The 19,004-nt window shown below is 47.7% G+C and overlaps 1 protein-coding gene and 1 non-coding gene across 3 annotated transcripts; both read right to left on the bottom strand.

Annotated features, from left to right (window-relative positions):
• Positions 1-2,884: 2,884 nt before the first annotated feature.
• On the bottom strand, positions 2,885-3,150 carry LOC147415661 (RNase MRP). Its single transcript, XR_015183488.1, has one exon.
• Positions 3,151-4,990: 1,840 nt separating this feature from the next.
• CDKN2AIP (CDKN2A interacting protein) lies at positions 4,991-9,090 on the bottom strand. 2 transcript variants are annotated; one of them, XM_086464070.1, is made up of 4 exons: positions 8,867-9,090; positions 8,643-8,773; positions 7,373-7,959; positions 4,991-7,159 (listed from the first exon to the last, which is right to left on the bottom strand). In XM_086464070.1, exons 1-4 carry the CDS (start codon positions 9,088-9,090, stop codon positions 6,191-6,193), a joined length of 1,911 nt encoding a protein of 636 aa, XP_086320196.1. In that variant the 3' UTR covers positions 4,991-6,190. The 2 variants fall into 2 exon arrangements, with proteins under 2 accessions (XP_086320196.1, XP_086320195.1); XM_086464069.1 differs by having other exon boundaries at positions 4,991-7,959.
• Positions 9,091-19,004: the final 9,914 nt, after the last annotated feature.

Genomic DNA, 19,004 nt, shown 5'->3' on the forward strand with positions numbered 1-19,004 from the left:
GTTACCAAAAATAGTATTATTTGATACGGCTAACATATGACTTTTTCCCACGAACAGACAGAGTTTACATTTGCTTTATTATTTGGTTGTAATTGTGAGAAAAAATACTGGTTAAACAAGATGAATCGATCTCTAGCCTCTCAACCATCCTCTTCCCCAAAATAATAAACAGAAATGTGACATTTGCTCCAAACTAAGGAAGGATTTGGGGTGGAAGGCTGTTGTTAAAATATGGGCAGCATCTGACTGAATACAGTCTCTTAGACAGCAGTTAAAATGTAAAACACCAGAAGATTTAGGAAATCAGGCAAACATTGGTTAGATTTGCTTTCTTACTAGTAACAAAGTGTCTTTTGCCCAATGTGATTCGTCTCTGACAGTGGCATTTAAAACAAGTCGTTTTGCACTCCAGTTGGGCCTAACAGTTAACTTGAGCATCAGCGACAATTCAGACTTTAAAGAGCTGTAGGCTCAGGTGTCAGAGCTGAACAATGCTTTTTTAGTTGCGGGAATGTCGCTGGAGGGAGAAAATTCCTAACTGGTAACCACTGGAACTTAATCTTCCATTGCCTTAGCAACAGGCGGTTGTGCTCAGACCTGATGATCGTGTGCCATTTTCAAAATTAGCCAATGACGTGTTTGAAGCCATTACCAGGTATCGCCATAAAACCTGCTTTTCCGAGCGCTCCTGTGCGAGTGTGTCTTCGGTGCGGGTGCGGACCTCTGCAGCTGTGTACGGAAGGCCAGCCGTACGGCCCAGCAGGCACCTGCGAGCGCTCGTACCGCTCTGCTCAGGCCAGCTCTGCGCTGGCAGGTGCCCAAGCTCAGCCCCGGGCAGTCACTGTCGTCGCAGGGGCTCGGTGAAATCGCACACATTTAGATCCATGCAAGGAAGAGGAGCGGAATTAATCACAGCGTAAAAACTGATACTTCCTGACAGCAGATTTAAAATGGGGGGTGGTGCAGGGATAAGGGCATAAACGACAATATTTTCTTAAAAACACATAACCTACCTAATGGCAATACCTTTGCTGTGGCTGTGGCAACTAACAGAACCATCTAGAAGGCACAAAAATACAAGTTAATTTTGGTTAAATGGACAAAGTGTGGCACATTATACACTATGCAAAACATCGCAAAAATGCACATTTTAGCTGGAAGAAAAGCTTACAAATATTCTACGAAGTAGATAGTGCTGTTATTTTCTCTGCAGTTTGCCACTTAAAAAGCTGGGGGACAGATCTGCCTAGTGAAAGAGAGACAACATCAAAACTCTTTCAATGTGTGCTTTTCTCCTTCCGTCTCTGGACCACAAGACCATGTCATGTCAGCTTTTTGTCATCCATAGTCGAGATGAGTGTGATTTTTGACATATTCTCTCCTGTTAACAAATTTGAAGACCAACATTTAAATAAACTACAAGTGAGAGAATTTTGTCCACACAGAGAGAAGACCAGCCCAAATTGTTAAGGTGATGTAGTGCAATCTTTAAGGCCAACAAAGAAAAACAAACCCACATCAGTCACTGCACAGGCTTCAGCTTGTCTACACCAGCTTGTCTGTGGTCTTCAGCCTGTACCACAGGTGCTACCTGCACTGCAGAGGGATGACAGCTCACAAAACATTAGCTTCCTAGAGCCTTAGATGTCTCCTTTTTAGCAGATGAAACTAGGACACTGGGATTTCATTACAGTTTCTCAACCAAAAAACCAAAGAAATTCATAGACCTGTGCCCTAGTTTAGTTGTTTCTTTTGGGATGGGTTCTTTGATAGCATTTGAATTTGAAATCTGTTTTCCCACGTACACATAGGTGATCACATGAAGAATTATAGGAGAAAAGAGAGAAAGATGCTCAAGTAGTTCAAGTGGCTAAGACAGCCACCAAAATGCTGGCTCAAGCCAGGTGGTTTGTCAGCCCCTTGTGCACTCTTTCAAAGCTCTTGGGTGAAGCAGACAGGTGTTGTAGCCAGTTCTGTGCAGAGCCACTGCCCGCTCTGCAGGCTGGTCTCCTGCCTAGCAGGGGGGACTGATACGGCTGAAAAGATGTCACCGCGAGGATGTTGCTGGAAGAACAGCAGATATTGGAAACCAGCGGGGTTTGCAAAATGTACTGTGCCCGCTCGACCAAAAAGAAAGACCCTGCCACTTTAGCAGCCGTGGGCTCACCCCAGGAGCTTCAGGAATGCTGAGAGCATGAAGCAGAAGGAGGTGTTGGCTATGGGCTGCTTGAGTGCTGCTTGGGTGAGGGGAGCGTTAAATTGTTTGGGCCTGAGATGCCTGAACGCGATGCTATTTCGGGGGTCTCCGCCAGTGCTCTGCTGTCGTGTTTCACACCCAGGCAGGACCGGAGGGCAGCAGAGGGCTTGCTTAGCGCCACGGAGTCGAGCACGGCGATGTGGGACTTGCGGGACATACTAGAGGCAAGGACGGCACTGCCTATGACATCGATCCAGTCTGTGCATGTGGCGAGTACCTCCGTGCGTGGCTGCTGCGGGCAGCAGCACCTGGCGCAGTGTTGGGGAGCGTGAGCGTCAGAGCCTGCCCGGCGCGGGCAGATACACTCGTGGCACCCGCTGGGCAGGGCTCGCCCTGCTCCGGGGCGCAGGGGGCGTGTGACCGACGGCTGCGCTGGGGAAGCGCGACGTTCGCGCTCTGTGCTCCGTCAGCTGTTGGGCTGCCCCGCGGACACGCGTCAGACCCCCCGTGTCGGATGTTGGACTCCTGCGCGGTGCAAACGAACGGCGGTGACAGGACATCTTCCCTCGGGCCTCTCGCTTCCTCATGGGGCCACGGAGGAGGGAGGGCCTTTTGCGGGCGCGGGGAAGTGCGGCCAGACCCGGCCTATGCGCGGCGGGGGCCGCTCGGGAGCCCCGGCTAAAAGGGGATGACCTGAGAGTGAGCCCCGTTCTGTTAGTGCGCCTGCGCACTACCTGCGTGTCTGTGGCCGTGACGAGAGCCCGCCCCACGCTCACCCGCTCGGCCCGGTGGCGTCTCGGCGGGGACAGTGTGAGGTGGGGGCGGACGGGGGCGCGGGTAGCGCCCGGCACTCTCTGCCGTCGGTCCGGGGACTTTCCCCTAGGCGGGCGCGGGGCCCCTGAGAAACTACCGTCCTCCGTGAGTAGCCTAGCGAGCAGGTCTTCAGAACATCCCATCTTCATATTGTTGCCGCCCTCTCCTTATATGAGGCGCCAGCCGCGAGGCCCTCAAGGTCAGAGCGAGGACTGCTAGCCGCCGCGTTTCTCCCCGGGCCGGTCTCCGCAGGCGGTGCACAAGCAGGGAGGCGGCCCGGCCGCCCTGGAGGAGCGCCACGCTCCCGGGTGGCCGCGGCACGCACCCCACGGAGGGGACGGCGCCGCCCTGGGAATACATTAAGCAAATTGAGCACCGCGGCTCCGCCCCGAGGCGGGCGGCTCGAGCGGTGGCTGGGCGCGGAGCCACGCCCCCAGCGGCGCCGCCGGCAGCGACTGCGCGGGTCGGGCGGGACGCCGTAGCGCCGCCTTGTGGCCGGCGCCCCGCGCCGCCGCTAAAGTCCCCGCTGCAGTCCCCGCGTCCCTTCAGCCCTGCAAGCTGGAACGAGCGAGCGTTTGGGGAATCGCCCCCACGGGGGACGTGCCTCATCACCTGCGAGCAGTACCCGGGCGGGCGGCCCTCCGCCGGGAACGGACAGGACACAGTGCTCCAGCAGCCCCCCGGCGAAACGGGAGTCAGCTCTGATGCCGCAGGAAAAACAGGGTCAGATTTTCTTTCGGTTGGTCGGTCTCGTTTGTGGCCCCGAGCCGGCTCTGCCCGCCTACAGCGTCAGTGCATGTGGTCGAGCCGGGCCTCGTCTGCGACGTCGGGCAGTTGCAGCCCAGCACCCCGGTGGCTAGAGGCCAGGGCAGCACGTGGAGGGTGGCCCCGAGGCTTCAGAACCGACAGGACCGCACAGACGCTCCTTGCCACAGCCGGCTCTCTGAAATCTTTATTTCTTCCTTAAGGGTTAATGAAATGTTAATGAACTCTCATTCAAACACTTAATGCTTATTTACGTGTATGTCGGAATCTGCTTGTTGAGCTGCTTTCCGTGCAGAATGTGAAATAAAAATAACACACTTCAACTTTCAGTTTCTATTCAGAGTAGCTACAGACTCATCCTTTAATGAATCGCAACCAAACATCAAAGAGGAATAACATTCAAAATTTAGAAAAAAGTAAGCTTAAGTCAGAACTTTAAAAAAAGGCATCTAGCACCTCAGTCTGTTAACACCATTACACTAGCAGCCCCTCAGGTCAGTGAATAGGGTGAGCTTTGCTCTACAGGCTGGAACCACGCACGCTGCAGCTCTCAAGGCAGGCATCTGCCCGAGATGCCCACGCTAACGGCCAGAAGAGCTGTGCTTCGGGGGGGCACAGGACGCAACTCCCGCCCGGCAGAAACAGCCAGTCTGTGTCCCACCTGAATAGGGCAAGGATGTGAGAACAGATCGCACGCTTCCTGGCATGAATACCACGACTCCGAAATACAGCCTGAAGCTTGCCCTGTGCTGCCAGCGCGCACCAACTCCTACGTCGCACGAGACGCAGTTTAACGCATTGCACTCCGAATGTGGGGCTGTGCTCCAGAAACACCGTGGGGGGACTCCTGAGAAACCTGACCAGAGCGGAGGGCGACCGGGGCCGCAGAAGCACAGGGGCCAGACGGAAGAAGTCCTCACCTGGCCACGGGGAAGCACGAGCGCCTTGTGGGCTGCAGGTGCTACGGGGATTGGACAGCCACCGCTGTTCAAAGTCACGTAGGGTACGGCATAGCAATGCCATCGTGGCGCAGTTCCAAAATCACCAAAGAACTTCAAAGTCTTTAAGGGGACATACGTACTACCGAGACCCCGGGAACTCCTCCTCACTCCCGCAGTACTTGACCGATGGATCTGTCGGTCAGTGTAAGGTCACCACTAAATGATGCTAACTACTGTAATCGGACAAGAGTAATTCAAAACAGCACTGAAGACATTATGTTTTTACAATTACATGTCATTACACAATATATCAAAACATGCAGTTTGTGCAGGTATTTCAGTAACAGTGAAAATCAAAGGTAATCTCCCGCTCTCTTTGCTTCAAACCATTCTGTACATGGCGTAAAAACACAGCAAAGGGCAGGCTCAATTCCTGTGAACACTTCACAACAGGCTCACTGTATCTAGCAGACAGCGGCATCTTTGCTTGGCTTACCTCAGTGTTATAAAAGTAGAAACAGATATTCTATAGGTCCACTCTATCAGTTCTACAGCATTTCAGCTACGCATCCCAAGAAAACCACCCATCCTTGTGGGATTACACCTTGAAGCCAAAGTAAAGCTCTTCTTAAGGTGCCGCAAAGTTATTGAAATGGCTGGAATATTCAAGAGCCAAACCCAAAGCACTATAAAAGCTTATCCCAGAGGTTTTATTGTTTTAGTAGCAGTCAAAATATGCTTAGTATAGAAACCCATGTTTATTCAAAAAAACTGTAAATGGTATTTCACAATATAAATTAAGCCTGCTTACAGAGTTTTGGTGGCTGAAGTAGCTCTGACTTGACTGCTAGTTGAGAATTTGCCAGTCTAATGTTAAATGGGATCTAACCTGCTAGTGTAACGTTAACTGGGATCAGGGGGTCACTTATATTGCCGGCATTACGAAAACATCCCATAAAAAGGGTCAACCAACTATTTCCTCTCCTAGTATGAGCAACAGTGAACATTATGAGCAACAAGCCCGAAACAGACAATTCAACTCTTTGACTGAAATTTTTAAACTACTTTCAATCATTCAAGTATTATGGTCCCTATATACGTACTTCTATGTGGCTAAAAAAAGACATGGTAGACAATTGAGCACACTGCCATCAAATCGTAAGAATTACAAAATCGTCAGGTTTTAAACAGCAAATTGTACCTTAGTTGTTTAATTAAAAATAGAAGAATTAGGTAGACTATTTTGCAAATAAACCAGCACACTAGTGTGCTATATATTAAGGCATACCTTTAGATGCGCACTTGTCATCTCTAACAAGTGTTATACAATTGCTACCAAGTGAAAGGACTATCATTGTCTTGCAAAACTGAGAAAGAAATACAAAATATCTGGAAGCCTACGTTTTTGTAGTACAAAATTAACCTTGAGTCCTTGTGTTGAAATACTATACATGGTACAAACAGCAATTCTCCCCTACAAGATCTCACGAGGATTTCTTAAAGCTGGAGGTAAATTCGAAGGTTTTGATTCTTCATCCAGAAGTACCAAATCTTCAATTTCACTACCTTTGTATTTTCTTTTACATATCTTCACAATAACTCTCTTCTTGAGGAATAATTTCAAAGCTTCTCTTGAAGCAACCGCTTTGGCATTTTCCATATTTTTACCACAGCCAGTACCCAAGTAGACAGACTTGCACCTCAGTTCACAAACGATATTTTCTAGAGAGCTCTTATTCTGAGGCAAGTCTGCAAGTTCCTTCAGGGGAACAAAAGCAACATCTAACGTAGCTTTCACAGACTGAATAGATGAGCTTAGAAGTTCTGCGTGATTCACGTTAGGACTGAAGCCTCCAACGGCAACCAGTTTCCAAGCTACAGCTTTGTATAGTCTGTTGAAAAAAGGCTGCCTTTCCTTTGCATCTTCGCTGGTTAATGGTTTGCACAAAGCCTTAGCAGGACTCTCACCTGCCTGTGAGATGCTCTTGGAGGCTACCTGTGGTGAACCTGCTTGCGGGCCACCCTTGGAGGCCAGCAGGGAAGCGCCTGCCTGAGCTCCACCCCGGGAGGCCAGCGACGAGGGACCTTGCTGAGCACCGCTTCGAGCGGCCAGCAGGGAAGAAGCCACCTGAGCGCTGCTCTTGGAAGTCAGCAGCGAGGATCCCTGCTGAGCACCGCTCCGAGCGGCCAGCAGCGAGGCAGCCACCTCGGCACTGCTCTTGGAGGCCAGCAGCGAGGAGCCCGCCTTGGCAGTGCCCTTGGAGGCCAGCAGCAGTGAGGTGCCGGCCTGAGCGCCGCTCTTGGGGGCCAGCAGCAGTGAGCTGCCCGCCTGAGTGCCGCTCTTGGACACTGATGCTGGGGCACTCGCTTGGTTTTTGGAAGACAGCAGTGTAGCACTTGTTTGTGGGGCGCTCTTGGTGGTCGGTGGCACCGCCACTGCTGCCTGCGGGGCACTCTTGGTGGTCGGTGGCACCGCCACTGCTGCCGCCTGCAGGGCGCTCTTGGCGGTTGGTGGCACCACCGCTGCTGCCTGCGGGCTGCCCTTGGCCGTCGGTGGCGCCGCCGCTGCCGCCTGCGGTATGCCCTTGGCCGTCGGTGGCGCCGCCGCTGCTGCCACCGCTGTCTCTGGGGTACTCTTGGTGGTTGGTGGCACCACCGCTGCCTGTGGGGTGCCCTTGGCAGTCAGTGGCACTGCCGCTGCCACCACTGTTGCCTGCGGGGTGCTCTTGGTGGTCGGTGGCACTGCTGCTGCCACTGCTGCTGCCTGTGGGGTGCTCTTGGCGGTTGGTGGCACTGCCGCTGCCTGCGGGGTGCTCTTGGTGGTCGGTGGCACTGCCGCTGGCACCACCTCCGCCTGCGGGGCGCTTTTGGCGGTCGGTGGCACTGCACTTACTGTGGTTTTCTTCTCAGGCAACGGCACATTTTCACAGCTGCTTTCCTTAGGTGGGTTTGAGCAAGGCTTCTCTCCGGACTCTTTTTCAGATGAGGATGGATTTTCCTCAGTAGTTTTAGCAGGTTTTCCTTCTGTTCCTATGTCTGATGCTGTGACCATTTCTTGAGTTGAACTGCAAGTTGACTGGGAGCTTTGTGGATCTTTGCTAGTATCTTTTCCCTGCTTTTTTGGCAATGTGCTCTTTGTTTCCTTCGGGGCTTCTGCCTTGTTTGTTTTCACATCCTTTCCAGTATCCTTAGAATCTTCGCTTTTCTCAACAGCTCGCTTCTTGAAGGGCTCCTCTACCCCTTCTGCAAAACAGGTAAAGTATGTTATCCTCTTTAATTTCTGCACTACGAAATATCCATTTAGAGACAACTTATCAATTTTCTAAAATCTTCTAGCAATAGTATCTGTGAATTTAAAAGGTATATATTAGGAATACACCTTGAACTGTAATTTCAAGTACTAATCTACTATTTCAGAATATTTTAACATTTTTTGACACAAAACCTAAAAATATTCAAGTTATGTACTTCTACCGTGAAGTCCAAACCAAAAATTACTAAGTACCTTAAGTAGACTATGTGACCTTATTTTGTCTATTAATATCATAAAAAGTTTTTAAAATACCATTTTAAGAATTTCTTTAAGAAACTAAGTTTCTCACAAAGCAACAACGTCTGACTAGTGCTAAAGGCAAAGTAATAAGAACACGTTTAAGCCAGAGTACATCGCATTAAAAAAATAATCAGCTTAAAGTATACCAAAGCATACCACAACAAGAGCTCTATGTTACCAGTGAAATACGTATGCGTTGCATCCATTTTACAGATATTATATGAGGAAAAAACAGCACAGAGAGGGGAAAGGATTAACAAGGAGTTTAAAAAGTAAATTATTTGGACTACTTTCTAAGCCCGAGGTACACCGAACATTCAAAACCAAGCATTTTCTAGACTCCTATGTATTGTCACAGCTATGATCTGCTAACCATTGCTACTTGATATGCCTCTTTTCTTCACCTTGGCAACCAGTTCATCTCTCGTGGTGCGGACAGGCGCGCCGGTCACTTGGATGCCTTCGGCCATTTCCAGCGCCTTGTCCATGACCTGCGGCGGGTACCTGGAGGGGCGACAAGGGGAGAGAAGGGGAGGGGCGTCGTCAGCCGGCTGCGCCGCCCGCCCCGCGGGGCCCGCCGCCGCTGCCCGCACTCACCGGCAGCCCAGGAAGACGTGGTTGGCCCACACCATGGAGAGGGACACCAGGCGCTGGAGCTGCGCGCTGCCCGCCGCCGGCGGCTCCCCCACGTTGCGCAGCAGGAACTCCCGGCGGTGCCGCCAGTGGTGCTCGGGCTCGCAGGCCCCGCGCAGCGCCTCCGCCCACGCCACCTCTTCCGCCGTCCGCCCCAGGGGCTCGGCCACCGCCTTCCCCGCCGCCATGGTCGACCCACTCCCGCCCGCCCGCGCCCCGGCTCCCCGCGCGGGGCGCTCCTCTGCCCCCCCTCCCCCCTAACGGAAACAACCGCCCCGCTCCTTCCGGCCGCGCGGGATGACCTCACAACCGGCGCGCGCGGCCCTGCCGCATCCCACCGCCCCCGCCCCCAGGCGGCGCGCGAAGGGGATGAGTGAAGGGCGGTTCGTGCCGCCTAACGGCCCGCGGGGGAAGCGCGCGCGCCCGGGCCCTGCCTTAGCGGTGGTCGGCGGGGCGGAGGGTGCCTGAGGGCGCGGCGGGAGGCGGCTGGGGCGGCGCCTCGGCCCTCAGGCGCCTGGCGCTCCCCTGCCCCTGTGGGCGTGCGGACAGCGCCCACGGAGCGGGCTGGCTTTGGCTTTTTTCTTCTTTTGTGTTTGTTTGTTTCTGCACTGCAGCTGCAGCTGCAGGCTGAGGCTTTTCCCAGCGCTCGTGGGCGCCGCACGCGAATGGCTGCGTTCAGGCTCGTCCTTAGGGGAGCGTCAGCTTCCGGAGAGCTGCTCACCGGCCGTCCTTAGCCCTTGGGCCTCTGACAGACCGCGGGTTGCCACAGCCCTCTCTCAGACTTTTTGGGGTCTTGGGGGAAAAGAGCTAGCATGGGTGCGGTTACCCACTTTTGTGTTCTGCCTGGTAAAAGTGTGAACGGAAATCCTGCTTACAGAGTCGTTTCAGCCTTGCTGAGGTCAGAGTTCATGGGATCAATTTGTGGATCCTTGGTGGTCGATGGGAAAGCAGCAGCAAGGAACTGGGTTGTTGCAGCATTTTGGAGAAAACACTAGATGAGGGGTTCTAAGCATGAGGGCTGCTGGCTACAAAGGGTTCAGATAACCGTTCTTGCAGCTCTAGGCTGTCTTTATGTGTCAAAAGTTTACCCTAGAATTTGATTCAAAACCAGCTGGAGAATTCCTTGTGAAAAAGTAATAAGCATGCTATGAAAATATCACAAGCTCCGGTTTGCCGAGGTGGTGCTTGCTGAACTAGTGCAACAGAGCAGAGGGTTTTGAATTCCAAAGGGCTGTCTCAGGAGAGCTGTATTGATTTTCACCTCTCTTCCCAAATTAGAAGTCTGTGTTTGCTTGAGTTTTCAATTCTTAGCACCCACATGTCATCGTGAAGTGAACTACAAGATAGATTGTGTTTCAGGAAGGAGTGTTTCTCCTTAAGTGACCTTAATGTCTTATTTCATGGAAATTGTTATGTAGTGGTTTAACTTGTAGTACCTCTATGGTGCAAAACTGAGTGATTAAGGAAACCAAGACAGAAAAAAGTAGTCGGATGCACTTTTGCTCTGTATCCATTGTTTGTGTGGAAGTGCTTTTCTTTCACTTTCTTGGTTAGCCCACACGATGTTATCTTGTGCGTTGGCAAGAATAATTCAGTGACAGAGAGCAAGCGAACAGCAATGAGTGGGATGGGACCTGACAGACTCGCTATTGTTTTGTATTTGCACATAGAGGCAGAAAAAGGCAGAAAGTTTGTATGCTGCCTGGTGTGGGTTTCTTGGAGCAATGGATTTGTTTAGAAACAATGTCAGAAGTTTTAAAACCAGCACTGTGGTCGCCACTAGTGTTGCGTTACCCATCTGTTTCCAGGCATCAGTTGTATCTGTCCTGCATATGGTTATCTGGTAATGTATGCTCAAATACGTGAAGGGCATGATCTGTCTCACTAGGGTTTCCACTTAGAAATGAGGTGGGCCTCTCTCCTGGGCCTCTGAGTCTGCTATACCACGATTCTTGACTTCATGGCCAATATGGACCCTAGAAGGGAAGGGTGAATGGAATCCCCGGCAAACAAAGGTCTGAGTTTGCACTCGAGCTGGGATCATCCATGCTGCCAGCCTGTTCGTGCTCTTTAGTGAACTGGTTTGCTTTCTGACAAAGCCAGTTGGGACTTGGCCCAGGCTTGAGATCTGCCCCTCGGGGACAGCAGGAATTCAACCAGGCCTGAGTAGCTGTGGCAGGACTGCCTGTACTCTTGCGAAGGTAGCAGAGCAAACAGCACAGCCTCGACTGCCCTGTCCTCCTCCACAACCATCTGAGCTGCCAAGTGCAGTGACTAAGGGCTAGTCTGTGTTGAGCTGCTCATGTACCAGTTCAGAGTGTGAGCTCGGGAGGGTTAGACTCTGGAGGGTGACAGGGGCATCCTGTACACTCAGAGCGATCCCTAGAAGTCATATTCTGGTGTTGCTGGCTGAATGACAGCACCTGATGCCAAACATCAGAGGTGGGCCTACACATCTCAGAGTTTTGTATCTGCTGTTGGTCACCCTGTGTGCATAAGGTTATGTGGACTCACCTGTGAGTCCTGGGGGGCTCCTCCAAAAGCACTGTTCTAGGGAGTGTGGGTGGCTCAGCTACAGAGCCTACTACATTGTCTGATCCTAGAGTGGCTCAAGGACTGATGAGAACAAGTTTTTCTCACCCAGTTTTAGGGGACAAATGGACTGAGAGCCATTTCATCTCTTTGCCCACTGACCATACATGTGAACAGAAACATAGGCGACAGCTGAAGAAAAGTCAGAGTACAGTCCTGTGTGCTTGTGGAATGGCTCACCACAGTGAGCAGCTTCTGTGGTCTGGTGCCTTTCTTGCACCTTATGCTGTTAATTTGGGGTTAATTTTCTCTAATGCTCCTTCTTTATCAATGTAGCTTTGTTGTTGGTGCAAAGATGGCTTAAACCAAAATCAAGCCTTTTGTCTTCCCTACCTGTTTCTCCCAGACATTTTCTTTCTACTTTGTTACCATTGCTTGAATCATACTGGAAGCAGGCTGGATCCCAGCCCTGGAGTGTGGGATACCACACACATGCGTGCCCAGACAAACATAGGTGTATACCTGAGGTGCTCTCCGAGCACTAGAGACATACTGTGTCTCGGGTTGATTAAACAAGTGCGTGTAGTAGAGAAGAGAGAAAAACACCGCTGTTAATTTTTAAAAAGGAAACAAGTAGTGTTTTCATTCTCTCCAGGAAAGGCAATTTTGAAGTTAAACACCTCATTGTTAGTGCTAATACTGTGCATTTAATTTTCAACAGTGGAAGAAAAGAGATGCTTTTCTTCCCACTAGGGAAGGAACTTCTAGATGCCACATTGATAGAAGTGTTATTAGAGTCATTTGGGGCTTGATAATAGCTTCTTTTGGCAAGATATAACTAAAATCTCAAGGTGAATCGTGCCGGTGTCTATAATCACAGTATTGCACCTGCATGTCCTGTAAAATAAAGAAAGTTTATTTCTGCCTTTGTAAACCAGTGAATTATTATTTCTTCAAAGTTGAGTCACGCTGAAACACAGAGGGCAGTAGCCCCATTGAGTTCAATTATGTTCTGTGCAGTTAAGGTTAATATATAGTGACACTCTTTATTCAGCTTAATACAAGAAGCATGCCCTTAACATCACAGCAATGCAAAGATAAAGCTCAGAGTTGTTGCTGCAGAAAGGCAGGAACAGTGGGATCTCACTGGCATGGCACAATAAACCCTCTGACCACCATCTGTAGGTTGGTCTCTGCTATAAGTAATAATTAAACACTTGACAGCTCTGGCTTAAGTTCGTTAGAAATGCAGTTTGAAGAAGGATAGGGAAGAGACATTTTGTTGTTTCCTGAGATAACGTACGTGTTCTGCTGGAGCAGATCACTGAAGGTCTCCTAGCCAGGCGAGGGACAGCACTTCCAGGGAGAAGTGTCTGCGTGTGCCAAGGTAGCCAGTTGTTACTGTTCAGTAAACTAATCCTTGGAATAAAAGAAAACACTTGCTAAAAAAGCATTAATGGCTCTGTCAGCTTGTCAATGAAAGGGAAGTTAGAGTAAACCTGTGTTTTTATTTCACCACAGTTACGCAACTGTTGTTATACTGCTGTAAGCAACTCTGGATTACAAAATCATTCGCTCATCTGAGATTTCCCAACTGAGGAAAATGTATTGTGTAATTGCAGTGGATGAAACTAAAGGTAAAATTGAAGAGATTAATTTTATAATTTTCATTTACACATATGTGCTCTTATTACTAGCTTAAACACTGTTTTGCATTTGGTAATGTTATACTTGAAATACGTAACAATGCTTACAATAGGGTTGTCAGTTGTTCTCCTTTAAATGAGTTTGTTAAGCTTTAACTACAGCTAAAGGTAGCATACCATGTGCTAAGTTTTGCTTGGTAAGCTATGCTTTATGTAGCATATCACTTGCTAACCGTCCATGGCTTGGTGTGAAATTTTCCGTGCTGAGGATGGAAGTTTAGGATGACTTCACTGCTACCAAACATGATCTAAGAACAGAGGCAGGAAAAGAAGGGCTTTGTCTAGGATAAAAATGTTGTGAAGATCTTATTTTTGAAGTGCTTAAATGCCTTTATGCTGTAGAGCACACTTGGAATTTGTCACGAAAAACTGAATTGGGAAGGGGTGCCTGATCTTCTGACTACACTTAGCATAACTTACAAGCCTTTGAAGAAATGAATTTTCCACATTCCTGATTTAGCATGTGTCCCCACCATCCTTGCTACTACTGCAGTCAAGTGTGCCCCAGCTGTGGGATGTGGGACCCAAAAGAAACCTGTGCTTGGCACTATGGACTGGGATGGGTCTCTGGACTGAGAGTGAGGCTATGGAGACCATCTCCTCTGCTCCCCAAAAGCTGCTCTTTTCTCCTCTCCGTAGGTGCTGGAGTGTGTCTGATAGGAATGGGGAGGGAAACAGTAAGTATGGCAGTGGGGGATGTGGTGAGACTGAAACTACTAGGGGGTAGAAAAGCTGGACATGAGAATAATAGGGATAGGATACTGGGATTAGGTGAGGAAGGAAATTAAGTTCTCAAGGAGAAATGAAGGAGAACGAGTTCAAGGCAAGGGGACAAGTACATACAGATGAAGAATTGGAGGGGGACTGTGTACTAGGAGCCTAGGACTAAGAGAAGTGAGAGAAGATAGATGTGGAAGCCAGTGAGGAAACCAGAGGAATGAGAGCACATTGGTAGAGCTGACAAAATCAAACAGAATCACGTCTTGACTCTGAGCAAAGGGACGAGCTGTGAAGGGAAGGAGAGCATTGACAGAGGAACCACTGGGATTTGAACAGAGGCTTAGAGAAAGGGAAGTTAAAACTCAGCAAGCACAGAGACATTAGCATTTCAATACTTTTTCTCATTGCAGTAGGCAATCTGCTAGGCTAAGTAAGACCAAGAAAATATTCTGCCGTTCTAATTTCGTATAAGATGTTTTCTTGTATTTTCTGTGTTCTTTAAAGGAACAAAAGAGGTAGAAATCCATTTGTTTGCAGCAATCCATCTTGCAAGCCACCTTTAAAGACTTTTTAGGTAGGACGCCGTAGGCCTTGGGCAGACAGCTCTACCCTAGAGTTGGAAGAAGCAAGGAAACAGCCATAGGAATCTTAATGCAAATATTGGCATGAGTTCATTGTAATTCAAGAGGATTCAGGAAAGCACTAAAAGGGCAAGGAGGCGTTATCTGAAAAAAGAATCTATTATGAGACTATAACATACTGAACTTTTATTTGTGTGTGTGCATATATATGTATACAACACCTGTGCATGTCTGCACACACACGCATATATAATACAATATAGCTATGTGTGAATGTGTTTCTGAAATACTTGTATTATCAAGAGAGTAAGCACCTATAAATCTAGATACCTCTGCTCCTCAGTCAAACTATTCATGCCTTGGAGGAGAAGAAAAATTACAACCAATATTTTATTGGCTTGGGTTCTGGACAGGGGCATTACACAAATGGATGCTATTAAATCTTTATACCATGCAGTACCAGTATGAATTTTGTATGTGCTACATGTTTTGCAGACACGAATAACTATTTTAGAAATGATATAAGGAGCTTTCCTGAGACTCCAGGCAACAATGTCAGATCTAATTTGAATTATTGCTATTGAAAATCATGGTTCTGTTTTTCATTATTGTTATACCAATATCCCTGACAACCTGCAATTTACCTGGTATGATCAGTACTTCCTGAAAATATAGAGCTGTTTTGTGTGCTCTGGTATTTTTGTATATCCTCCCTGTGCATAGGTGTGGTATTTCACATTAATTCCACTGGATGGCACTGAAGGAGACAAGATTGCGTGGAAATATCTCCAGAAGTTGAGTATAACTCCAAAAAGTGAGAGTGGCTTACTTTTTCGTTCCATTACTGAAACAGACAAATGTGGACTCATTTGCCATCCTGATGTAATAATTTGTCATCAAAACTAGCTCTTAAACACTCTTGGCTGTAGTTCTAGGTTTTGACAGTAGCAAAATTACAGTGGAGGCAGAGTCAAGGCTTCTGAATCTGAATATCCTGCAGGTATTCAGGTACCTGAGGTACCTGGTACCTGGTAAAGGCTAAAAGGTAAAAGATGCAGCTTTGGCCCATTCTGGGTTCTTATGTGAAGGTTTGCAAAACGCCTGAAGAATTTTTGGTCCCTGTCCTCCATGGCAGTGCTGTCGATGCAGGCCACTTCTGCCATTATGGGCAAATGCAAGTGTGTTAGCTTTTGAGTTCGGTTGAAAAAACTACATAGGAATTCATTCAGAATTAAAAGCTTCCACCTGTTGAGGAAATGTCGTATAGCATTTCAGAGAGCCTCCCAACTTGAAACTCCGTCTGCAGTCCCCACACAAGGACCCGTGTTTTTTCCTGGGTAGAGACTTTGTGATCCTGCCTGGAAGGCACACAATTACTCTCTGTCAATCAGACCCATAACCTGGAAGTCATACTTGATTCCATTCTCTTTTTTTTGACCTGTTTATCTTGATGTATATGAATTTTGTTTCTTTTTCTTCTCTAAAGTCTCTTCTTATCTTTGTCCACATCACAGCTATGCTTTTTTAGGCTTTTGTTGTCTCTCATCCTGCTTATGACAGCTTTTTTTTCCTATGCCTGACATGATCTGTCAAAAAAGTCCCTTGAAACACTATTCTTGCACTTATCTCCCTGGCCTATTTCTGTGGCTCCTTCTTGTACTTACCTCTTTAGTGTATCTCCATAGATTTCCCTGTCTCTGCAAGACCTCTAGCCCTCTGAGAGTGCAGTTTGACAATTTTTTTGGCAGCTGTGCTGGCCTAAGACAGTCTCTGCTCCCAGCCATTCACTCCTGTCTCTGATATGCTGCTAGTTTGCTGGCAGAGTTGTTTTCTTCAGCTGTGTGGTAAACCAGATTAGGAACCTGATTTGGCTGAAAAGCAGCATGGGGGAGGGAGGAGAGGCACCTTTTTCAGCCAGCTTATTTCTGTGATCCAGTCTATCAGGCAGCACTTCTGCTGGTGCAACTGAGGGGTTGGGTCTGGGGCAGAGAGAGGCGTGGGGGTGCAGAGCAGCAGTGGCTGGTTTATGTAGCGCTGTTGGTAGCTGTTGAGCCGTGACCTGATTTTGCCGATAGAGCTAAGCCAAGCTAATCGCTAGGTGCTGCCGAAAGGGTAGTGCTGCGCCTCCTTCCTCGCCCCTCGCCGCGGGTTGGTTCCTGGCACTTCCCTTGTGCCAACACTGGTGCTTATCTCACCCAAGCGAGCCAGTTGTGGGAGCTGACCTGGCACAGAAGCATTCACTTCTGAGGGTTTGCCTGGCTGTTCTGCTGAGCACCCATGGAGCTCACCCGCTCCACAAGCAGCTGGGTGCTCTGTCAGCTCAGCTGCGTTCTCAATTGCACCACAACACAACTTTGCCTTTTCCTGTCATCTGCTGTCCTTTTCTCTCTCAGTCTCCATATCTACTCCATCTGCTTTTCTCGTAGTTGTGTTAATGATGTCCTTTTGGTCACCCTCAACATATGGACTACCCTTCCTGAAGCAATTGCTTCAAATCTCTCAAAATTTCTTCTACCATGACACATATGGTATACTGCCAGCTGATAATGGCCAGTTTAGTTGCTTGTAGGAATTTTGGATTTCATTACTACACTTAATGTGTCCATGTATTAGCTTGAAATGGGCATACTCTATCAGTTTGAGAAACTAAAAGGCATTAAACTGCCACAGAATCTTCTTCTTTTTTTCTTTTTTTTTTTTTTTTTTTTTCAAAACAAAAAGTCCCAAAGCTATGCCCTGAAGGAGATGTGCTTCCCTAAGGTCATATATAAATACCGGAGACTGATTTTTTTTTTGTTGCTTCACACCTTGGATCATCATTCATGCTTGTGCAAATGGACAGAGCTTTGCTACTAAGCAGTTTACAGTAACATCTTACAGAATGGTAAATTAATGCCCCAGAGACAAGATAGCAGAGAGTCAGCGCTTACATGAGTAGCTGAGGATAAAGGGTTAGGGATTTCTTTTCACTTAGTTGTTTTCATTGTTTGGATTCTTTTTAGACACGTGTAGAAGCATATCCTAAACATATTTTATCCTATTATTTTGGTATGTTAAGCATTTTTTTCCTATTCAGTTAAATGGAAAATGTGTGGAAAACCAGCAGTGAGTAAAGCTTCACATTTCCTTGAAGACAATAAAATAAAATTATCTGTGTTTGCTATTTAAAAAAAAACATGATAGAGGGCACCTCGACACCGTGCAACAGGGCACAGGACTTAACGGCACATACTTACCGAGTTATTTGCAGAATAGGAAGCAGTAGCTGTAGACTTGTGTGTGAGTGCTGCTGCATCCAAAGTATTTAACCCTGTTGGTAGGTGGTGCTAATTAGGTGGGACATGGTGCTAATTAGGTTAGATACGACACTGTGGTCATGCAAATACACAATGTCTGTGACTCTGGCTCAGACCTGGCTGGAGGATTCCTCAGGTACTGCTGCATCAAGCCGTATGTGGGCATCCAGAGAGAGAAGTCGTTTGCCTGTGGCCTCTTGTTCATTAACCCTGGAGGGTTTAACGACAGTAACAGATGCATTTGCCACGTACGGGTGTCAGATGTGGCTTTGTGCCAGGGATTACCTTCCTCTAGGTAAAAACAGAAGATGCCCTCTTAAGTGTGTATTTTAGGCTGTGAGTTGTTGCTGTGTAATAATGGACATTTGACATGGCTGCTTCTTAAAACTATTCTGTTTTATTTCTTATTTAAGACCAAAAGTACTGAGAGGAGCAGGAAAGAAGGGGATGGTAATTTTTTCACCATAACTTCATAGAAATTATGAATCTACTGCAAGGTCATGGAGGCAGATAGCAGTATGGCAAAGAGTAAAGCAGTCTCCTCCAGTACATTTATCAGGAGACCTACCTTCCCCCTTCAGTGAGACAAAGCAATGTTTCAGGTTAGAGATATGATTGTGACTACAGCATAAATCTGTGTCTGTATAACTGGGTGGCAAGTATATTCCCAAAGCACTGACTGCAGAATTGCTGTCTTGTTAATAACTGATTCATGTATCCATAAACATAGCATTCTTTCAAAATAATTTGAAGATTCAATTTGATGTTTGCATGAAGATTGGTGCTTATTAGTAACAAAAAGGTAAACTGAAGAAGCAAACAAAAACATTGTTCAAGAAGCAGTGTGCAGTATGACCTGTGGGATGGAGGATAATAGAAAATCTTTCTCCTCTTTTGTATTTTTTAAAGGCTCTCAAGTAGTCATTTTGGCAACTTCTCTCTGTTATTTCATTTCCATTTGACAGACAGATGAGATAGAGGTTTTATTAGAATGTAGTGAACCATCAATAAATAGCCTATGGCAAGCCAGCGAGGAACTATGCAGCATAATATGCTTGGGCATAATGGATTAAGATTTGACACCTGTGAAATTATGAAAATGATGAAAATTAATACCTTCTTGATATTGGAATGGTTGTTCCTGGTGTTTTCTAAATTTTTTAATGTCACAGGGAGAGATCTGGTTCCCTGAAGACTTGAACAATCATTGCAAACTTTATAATGTCATCAACCTATTTTTTTTTTATCCAAGGTATGACAGTGATAG

Source organism: Leptosomus discolor, chromosome 4 (genome assembly GCF_034619465.1).
Source record: "Leptosomus discolor isolate bLepDis1 chromosome 4, bLepDis1.hap2, whole genome shotgun sequence".
Taxonomy (NCBI): domain Eukaryota; kingdom Metazoa; phylum Chordata; class Aves; order Leptosomiformes; family Leptosomidae; genus Leptosomus; species Leptosomus discolor.